General features: G+C 43.9%; 2 protein-coding genes across 3 annotated transcripts in view; one reads left to right on the forward strand and one right to left on the reverse strand.

The window, feature by feature from the left end:
• Utp4 (UTP4, small subunit processome component) overlaps window positions 1–4499 on the reverse strand; it is a 40993-nt gene extending 36494 nt beyond the window's left edge. Inside the window, exons 1-2 of the mRNA XM_005345512.2 lie at window positions 4435–4499; window positions 3607–3767 (exon numbers count right to left, since the gene is read on the reverse strand). Coding sequence (XP_005345569.2) covers window positions 3607–3765 — 159 coding nt within the window. The 5' untranslated portion in view covers window positions 3766–3767; window positions 4435–4499. The remainder of the gene's footprint in view (window positions 1–3606; window positions 3768–4434) is intronic.
• A 53-nt stretch (window positions 4500–4552) lies between these two features.
• The window catches only part of Chtf8 (chromosome transmission fidelity factor 8), a 10318-nt gene continuing 5597 nt past the window's right edge, over window positions 4553–9273 (forward strand). Inside the window, exon 1 of one of the 2 annotated variants that reach the window (XM_005345415.2) lies at window positions 4553–4644. The gene's annotated coding sequence lies outside the window, so the exon portion shown is untranslated. Of the gene's footprint in view, window positions 4645–4889; window positions 4985–9273 lie in introns of those variants that run through there. The other variant, XM_026778509.1, reaches the window with a different exon arrangement.

Raw genomic sequence — 9273 nt, forward strand, 5'->3', positions numbered from 1 at the left:
CTTGCCCCAGACCCTTATCATAAGCTTGTTTCTCTCAGTCAATCTATAGAACCCATTTTTATGGATTTTACAAGGAGTTTCTGTATAGTCATGTTTGATCTGCATGTTCCTCAGGGAGATTTATGTATGCTTTGTTGTATATGCAGAATGAGTTAATCATCACCATATTGTGCCGTGCTAAAATATGCCAAAAATAAACTACTTGGGAGTTAGAATCCAGAAGTTTGAGCTAACATCAGATGGAGTTGTGTTAAACCAAACTGCCATCTTCTTGCTATTCAAAAATCATCTCCAAATGACAGGCTCCAAAGCTACAGAGAAACCCTGTCTCGAAAAACCAAAACCAAAACCAAAAAAAAAAAAAAAAGCAAAAACAAAACAACAACAACAAAAAAAACCATCTCCCTGTAGGCCTGTGACAATCAGAGTCCCAGAATTGACGGTCATTCCCAATCCTGCCCCACAAAACCAATTTTTCTATCCAGGATTTTTCATCTTCTTACTTAACTAGGCAGCCACAGCTATGTTGTACAATGGATGACTTAGTTTTTAACAAAAAAACCCAACTAGGTTTTAAAAGTAAAATACAACAGTATACGGAACAGGACATAAAGGACAAAGGGAATGGAAATGGTTTAATTTGTAAAGATGCCTGCTACCAAGTCTGAGGACCCAAATTCAAAGCCCAGGACCCATATGGTGGGAAAGAACTGATTCCCCCAGGCTGTCCTCTAGTTTATACAGGGATGTATGGCACGCACACACACCCAAAGGAGAAATGCCAGTCAATTTAGTGCAGCCTAATGTACAGCGTTAAGAAGATTTGAAACTGTGTGCTGCACTATCCTAGACCTCAGAATTCACTGATCACTTGCTTACTAACCAAAAGTAACTTTCAAGTCTTGCAAGGTCCATTCAAACTAAATGCCTTTATGCAGGCCTATTATTGCTAATCTTTTCTAGTTATTTCTATCGTGCCTTTTCTGTGTTTAAACACACAAATTGTCCACTATGTTACAACTGCCTGGAACATTCCAACACAGTGACATGTTTTCAATGTTTATAGCTTAGGAATAAGGCTATACAATGGCTGGCTTGCATAAACCAACCTTCTAATGATATCCACTAATACATATCTCAAAACATACCTCTATCAAGAGATACAACATGACAAACACAAGAGATGCATGACTGTACACATGCTGAAGGCCAGTGTGTCCACTTTACCTGTAAAGAGTTGTCTATGATACAGTTCACTCCAGCTTTTTGTTCAAGTCTCAAGTTTTCCTTCCTTCCTTTCTTTTTGAGGCAGGGCCTTACACCATGTAGCTCTGGCTGCCATAGAACTCTCTATATGGACCAGGTTGGCCCAGGGCTCATAGTGATAAACTGCTTCTGTCTTCTGAGTGCTGGGATTAAAGGTGTGCACTACCACCACCACAGCCACATGGCTATAGCCTCAAATTTTTAAGTATTTTTTCTTAGATATTCAATATTTTCATATATGTCAAAGTATTTTAATTTTATGCCTGTTTGACACAAACAGACTATGCTTCCTATCTGAACTTGCAAGACCAAGCGACCTATGGGTTAAATGGCTATGTCCAAAAGGCTGAAGTCAATGGACTGAAGGGAATACAGGTCTCCTTACTCCCAGTCTTCATTCTGATTCACTAAGCATGTCTTTCTCTAATGACATGACTGAGGTCAGTAACTCTTAATTTTCAAAGACAATGTGTGTGTATATGTGCGTGCACGTGTGTACATATGAAGGTCAAAGGACAACTGGTAGGGATTGGCCTCTCCTTCTACCACATGGGTGGCAGAGATCAAACTCAGGTTGTCAGGCTTGCAAGCAAGCATCTTTACCCACTGAGTCATCTTACCCAGTCAGGGGTTAGTGATCTTTTTTTGTTTTTTTGAGATGAATTTCTCTGTGTAGCCCTGGCTGTCCTGGAACTCACTCTGTAGATCAGGCTGTCCCTGAACTCAGAGATCTCTGGGATTAAAGAGATCTTTAATGGTCAGGATGGCCACCACGCCTGGCCATCCTGACCAAATTTTAATGAGTAGGAAAGGAGACATGGGGAAAACAGAAGATGAGACTGAATTAGTTAGCTGTTAAAAACACCTACAGGAGAGTGAAAGAAGAAAATGAGGGAGGGTGGGTAAGAAATGGAGGCCTTATCACTCAACATTACTCAGCAGCAAAGAGCTGAAATAGTCACCAGCATTGCTGACCTAGTAGTTCCCCATCTCACAGAATTTGAAGTTAAGTAGTGAAGAGGCCATTAAGCAAATATACAAATTATGCCAAATACAGTGGTTAGAAATGATAAACAGAAAAGTCACAACATGCAACAAGTGTACACCCAAGCATTCTTGTCCTGTTTTTGGCAATGACCCATTTGTTGTGGGCAAGGGACTCCAACTGTTACACACACACTTGTTCTTCAGCACTTCAACTCCACGGACGATCCCTAAAGCTTCCTGTCGAGACTGCTTCTCGCTGCTTTAGAAACGGTCTCTTTACGGATCGTTCTTCACGAATGTAAAAGCTCTGGTACTTTTTTTTTTTTTTGGTTTTTGGAGACAGGGTTTCTCTGTGGCTTTAGAGCCTGTCCTGGAACTAGCTCTTGTAGACCAGGCTGGTCTCGAACTCACAGAGATCCGCCTGCCTCTGCCTCCAGACCGCCCAGCTCTGATACTTGTTTTAACATCGGTACTGGACACGAACTCAGTCTCTTAGAAACATTTACAGAATGCCTGATCTCAAATGCCAGGCTGCTGGACACTGGATACTCATTTACCCGGCTCTTCTCTCTTGAACTGAGCGGAATTTGCACCCGAAGAAAATTAGTAGTCAGTGTCCTTGGAGGGAAAGTCTTCGGAGCTTGAGAGATGGCTCAACAGTTAAGAGCACTGTTCCTGCAAAGGGTTCCCAGCACCCAATGGTAGCTCATAACCTTCTAACTCCAGTTCTAGGGGATCCAGTGCTCTCCCTGGACCACCATGGGCATTAGGCACAACTGAGGTGTACATACATGCACGTAGGCAGAATACTGCTGCACAAAAAATAAATGATACTTGATGTGTACCCAAAGACATTTTATCTAATTAAAAATTTCCTCTACTCCCAAATATAGACAATTAGTCCACATCCTTAGAGACCAGTGAACTTGTTATCACACTACCTGCTATCATGTTCCAGAGTTTTCCGGTATTACAGCGTTTGAAGAACTTTGATTGACAATAGAATGCATACTAAGACTCTCAGCAGGAAATGGTATTTTACCAAAATCACAATGATCTCAACATTTTCCTTTCTTCTAGGGGCCAAAAAAAAAGACCCAGCACACTTCAGTCCCCAAATGGCACGACACAGGATTCCGAGGTAGGATCTTTCTACACAACTTCAGCTAGACAAACCCTGACCTGCTTTCGCCAATCAAAGGATTTCATATATGCTACAGAAGCTCTGTAGTTCTAGGCAATTCCATCGCAGGTGCACTCACTCCATCTATCTTAAGATAGGACATGTAAGCTGTAGACTTGGAACTTGGAGTTAACATCAGGACCACCACACCAGGCTCCCTAAAGACTTACTTTCTCCTGAAAGTAGTTTGCTGACAAGTTATAAATTTCCACCGTGCCATCTGTTCGTGAGACAGCCAATCTGTTTGACTGGTTATTGTAAGCCACGCAGCGGATGCCTGATGGAACATAATTAAAGAAACGTACTCGATGGACCTTAAATTCACCCATTCCTGGGGGGACAAAAAGACATCGTTAAACGTTAACTGGAGAATCTCGCAGGCATTCAATTTATTATCACCACTGCTGGATGAGAGATTCCAACGATCTCTCACTAACGTTCATTTCCAATAATGATATCGTGCCCCAGCAAGGCTCGACCTCCCGTCAACACGGATGCTTCAACAAATTAACCCCAAAGGCCTACTCCAGTCCTTGTCTTTTTAGCCTACTAGAGGAGGAGAAGAGTTTGAAAACCGGCATTTTAGCAAGAATGCTAAACTCTTAACTTTACTAAGTTTGCAAATGACAGATCCACTCCACGACAGGGACGTGAGGCTGATGGTGGGGGGGGGGGACGACCCAGAGCACAAGTGAGCAGCGACAAGACTTGGTGATTTTTCCCGACTGCCTCGTCTAGCAGTTACCCCGCACACACCTACTGAGTGAAACTTATCTGCCCCTCACTCGTCTACCCTCAAGATTAGAAAGCCACAGGCAGAGAGGGCACGTTTTGAAGAGCGAGAGGCTTCGCCACCCCCTGCGCTATGCTAGGTCCCAGGAGTAACTTCCACTCTCTGGAACCGGCTGACAATGTTCGCGGGTCCCCGACCCCGGGCGAGCTGCACCCCCTCAGAGCCCACTGTCCCAGCAGCCTCCGGAGGTTCTTCCCGAACTTACTTACCGCCCGGCACTCGCTAGCCCGGACCTCACCTCTCTCCGCCCCGGCCCCCACGTGCGCGCGCGCGCTCTCCAGCTCTACCCCGGAAGTACTCGGCGGAGAGAGGCCGGAAGTGCGCAGGCAATGCTCGCGGCGGCGGCGACGGCGGCGGGAGGTTCGGTTGTCGCCCGTTGGCCGCGCGGCGCCGCGCTCGGCGGCCGCCATTGCAGGTCAGGCCGCGGGTGGGGGGCGCGGGAGGCCGCGGGGAATGAGGCCGGAGGCGGGAACCGGGGCGGGAGCGCGGAGGAGCGGCCAGCTAGGGAGCCGGGGCCGGGCGGGGCGCGCGGCTCGGGGAGAAGAATGGCGAGCGGAGGGGCGGGGAGCGGGAGGGGGAGGGGCGCATGCGGGGCCAGGGAGCTTGAGGGCCGCGGGGGCCGAGGCTAGCCCGCAGCGGTCTGGGGGAGCTTGGGGACCCTGAGCTTGGACAGGGACGGAAGGAAGGCAGCGAGCGAGCTGGGCGGAGTGGGAGAAAGGTGGAAAGACTGGCGGAGCGCGGGCCGGATCCTCGAGGTATGTGCGGGGAAAGGGGCTCAGTCCCCGGTCGGGAGGCCTGCTGGAGTCGGATGGACCTGGAACCCAGAAAGTAGCGGGAATGGCAGAAGGAGGCTCAAATGGGGGGTTGGGCGGAGCTGACAGAAATGCGAGGCTTGTTCCAGGGGACATTTGTTTTAAATCATGGTGTGTGGGGGGGAGCTTCTGGGAGACAATATTAGGAGGGTGGTTGCAAAGTGATCTCGGGGGCTTTGTGGGTGGAGTGGAGCCTAGGATCGAGGAGGGTGGTGGCCTAGAGAAGCGGGACTAGGAACAATTTTAGATAGTTGAATTGAATGGTAGAGGAAGGTAGTTGAAAGAGGATTTTTTTGGGAGGAGGGTAAAGGATTTGAAGACCGGTGGGGCCCCCACATGGAAGGAAAGGCAGTTTAAATAAGAGTCGGGGTAGTTTCTTAGGGAGGTAGATGGTGGATTAGACACCGTGGTAAAACAGTTCCAATAGTAGTCTCGGATAGTTTGAAGGGAGTTGGAGAAACGGGGGGAGGGGGGGTTCCAGAAAGTGGGTGGGCTTACAAGTAGAGTCTGTCTAGGCGAAAGAGTGGGAGGGGGACCAAGGGTGGAGGAGATAGAAGAAAATGGGAGAAGAATCCAGCCGAGAGGGGACCTCCCTTGCAATTGCAGCGCGCGCGAGCGCGCTCCGCCAGAAAGGGTTGGGAGGAAGAGGCAGTGATGCCAGGAAGTGGAGGAAAGGTTGAAATGGGGTGGCAGAGTAGCAGAAGATGGAGAAAACCGGAATAACTCAAATCAACCGAAGCCATCTTTTCTACCCATTGTCTACAAATAACAGTAATTGATTCCCTCCAATGGAGAAAGCCTACCACGTGATGGGAACGTACCACGTGTGTGCATAATGTCTAAACACGTTTGGAAAACATTCTTCACTAATTAAAGTTCGGAAGCATTCAGTTCCATCTTCCCTCCACAGCCCCTTTTGCAGGGGAACAAGTGTCTCATTTAAAGTAGTTTAGTCTTTAACCCCGCCAAGAGACAAGGCACCCTTAGAAGTTAGGATCAAACATTCCCTCCAGTCACAGAACCACCATGACACTGGTAATAAAAGTGATTTGTTTTCAGTCATATATAAAACGTCCTCGGCTGTTCATTTGGCAGAAAGACACACAGAAGTAGTTGTCATGTTTAGAGAAATGACCTAGAACAGCTTAATTCTGAGGCAATTTGGAAAACCCTGATTTTAGTGTTTGAACTGTTCTCCAGTTAGCAAGTTGACTTGATGACCTCCTGTTTTTATAGGCTATTTTTATTTATTGTAAACATTGGCAATGTGGGTATTAGTGATATTCTACTTGACATATACTAAGAAATATGTTTAACTTTTTTATACTTTAAAGAAGTGAATTTTAAAGTGTAGTTTTGGAAAATTACAAGAGATTCCGTTTAAAACAGGGAAAAACCAAAAATACTCGAAGAACTAGTGCCTATCTTGTACATTGATTTAATCCAGCAGAAAAAGCAAAAGACAACACTAGCTGTTTGGATATGTTATAATGAACTTTTTTCCAGACAAGGTTTCTTTATGTAGCCCTGGCTGTCCTGGAACATGATCTGTAGACCAGGCTGATAAAATGGACATTTATAAAACATTGTTTAGTCCTAGAAAGTTTTGTATGTTGTTGAATCATTGAGTCACGGTCCTTTGTTTTTCTACTTGTATGATTAGGTATATATCATACCACATATTATTTTGGGAAGTTACCATTGTGAAGGTCACTTATCTCTAAGATATTAGTAACCCTGTAATATGTAATGATATAGAGAGCAGAGGATGAGAATTGAGTTTGGTCAGATATTAAAATGAAATGTCCTCAGTCCTCATGACCTCTCTTCCTCATGAGGGGCAGAGATCAGGGTATAATTTTGAATCCTGAAGGTGGCATTGAATTTGACTTTTAAAGGTTTTGAAAACCTAGACATGGATAATAGCTAGCTTAATTGTTAACTACTTTGATGTATTAGCTTGAATTATTAGCTACTTTCAAGACAAGTTACAAGGTTGCTTGCAGTTTTGTAGGAGAAGGCCAATTGCATATCTTAAAATACTGTATGAGAAGGACCGTACTGTGTAGTGGTTAGTGTCGCATTGCCTCTACTTCTTAAAGCTATGTGATCAGTTGCTTAACCTTTAGCCTTTCTAAACCTGTTTCCTTGCCATAAAGAGTGTGATGACCATGACAGGATAAAATGAGATAATGCAGTACACATTCCGAAGATGAGCGACATAAACTGTTTTTGTATTGGTAACACTGCTGCTTTTCTAAACAAGCCAAATCTCAGGCCAACCTAGAAATGGTCATTGTCTCTTAGTGTTAGAATGAAGTGAGACTGAAGACTCAGAAATTGATGCCTTACAGAAAAATTTCTTTGTGGTGTTTTTGTTCTTTGTTACTGCTAACAGAATTTGGCTTGTTACAGATTAAGTGTTACTCAGTTCACACAAGAAGGGCTTCAGATTTTGGAATATTTGCATTAACTTAGCAGATGAGCACATTTAAACTGATAAAACTGAAAACTTAAAATTTGATACTAGTAAGTAACCTAATATAAATTAAAATTTTCATATTTGGAAGCATTTCATGTTTTAGAGGTGTTATACTTGGCCTCCTCATCTTTTATAGTTTTTTTTCCCTCCTGCCTAGTCTCAAGGAGTTAGGTACAGATTAAGATGATCATTTTCTTGCCCATTTTTGTTTTTAGAAACAGGATCTTTCTGTGTAGCTGGGCAGGAACTCAGTCTTCTTGCCTCAGCCTCCCAAATGCAGGGATTCCAGGTGTATACCAGCACACCTTGCTTTTTGTGTCCTTTTGAATAAAATCCACGCTCATTCTCCTGTCACCCCCATCGGTTGTGTCCCCAGTTTAGCACTTAGTTTAGCTCTTGGCTAGTTCTCTAGTGAGCTCAAGGAGCAAGCAAAGGAATAATAGAATTTAGATGCTACAGGAAATTTTAAGGCATGAAAGTATAATTTTAAATTTTACTAAATTACTAAATACACAAATTATACAAACATAATTATATCAGTACATAGGTGCATCTAAACTAGACTGACCCATAGAGCTTGAATTACCTAAATAGATTTAGCATAAGTTTTTACAGGCTTGGTGGGGCATAGTAACAGAATGTCCAAGCTGCGGCCCGTAGAATTACTATTTTCTAGGGTATTGCCAGATGTTTGCCAGTATTAATAGAAATAGTTCAGGCAAGGCCTCCTGCATCTGTGTAAAAATGTATGTCTTCAACTGAAGTTCCATGGTAGGTAGGTATTCAAGTGCCACTTCTTAGTCCATTGTTGTGAATTCTTGATTGATAGGAGACTATCCAGGAAACAGAGCATGCACTGAAAATACCTTAAATCCACATTGTCTATCTCATTCCTGTGGATAAAAGCACATAAAAATTGAAATGAGTTTTCAGGAAGTATGGTATTTTGGTACGTATGATGCATATATGCATATATAAATAGGACAACCTTAGATGTAGTTCTTGCCTTCTGCCTTGAGTTCGTGTCTTGGTGGTTGTTCCACTGCATACCTTCAGGCTTTTTAAGGATTTTCCTTTGTCTTCCTTCTCATGAGGCCACTGCTGTTACAGGTGCTAATGCTGCATGTTTGCCGTTTTCATGGGTTCTGGAGATTTGAACTCAGGTGCTCATACTTGCATGGCTAAGCCTACTGTACCATCTCACTAGTTCCAGGAAGTAGGTTTTATCTTTAGACTATGATGTTCACTTATATGGCTTCCATGTCAGTTTCCTTAGACCATCTTATTTTGTTATACCTTGCACTCATCATCATATACCAACTGCATCTTCAGTCATCAAAGCTTATTTGAAAGAACTGCACCTGTGCAGCATTGGCCATTTACAATCCGTATATTACATACTTGATGAATTATAGTCAGAGACTTTCAAAATGCTGAACTTCTTTCTTTACAATCTAAAAAATTAGCTGTTCTCAATAGGTTATGAGTCTAAACAATCTTGCATGTGTTATATTTAGTCATGATACAAGTGAGTCATAATCTACGTGTTAGCCTGTAGTCACTTAATGTGATCTTGCAGTAGCTTTCCACTTTCAAGCTAGAACCTGAATCTCAGCCTTTTGAATTGGGATTGGTATCCTTTCACTTCAGAAGTGCTTTGGAAGCCGGACGGTGGTGGCGCACACCTTTAATCCCAGCACTCGGGAGGCAGAGGCAGGCGGATCTCTGTGAGTTCGAGACCAGCCTGGTC

The sequence above is a fragment of the Microtus ochrogaster genome, chromosome 4, assembly GCF_000317375.1.
Source record: "Microtus ochrogaster isolate Prairie Vole_2 chromosome 4, MicOch1.0, whole genome shotgun sequence".
Taxonomy (NCBI): domain Eukaryota; kingdom Metazoa; phylum Chordata; class Mammalia; order Rodentia; family Cricetidae; genus Microtus; species Microtus ochrogaster.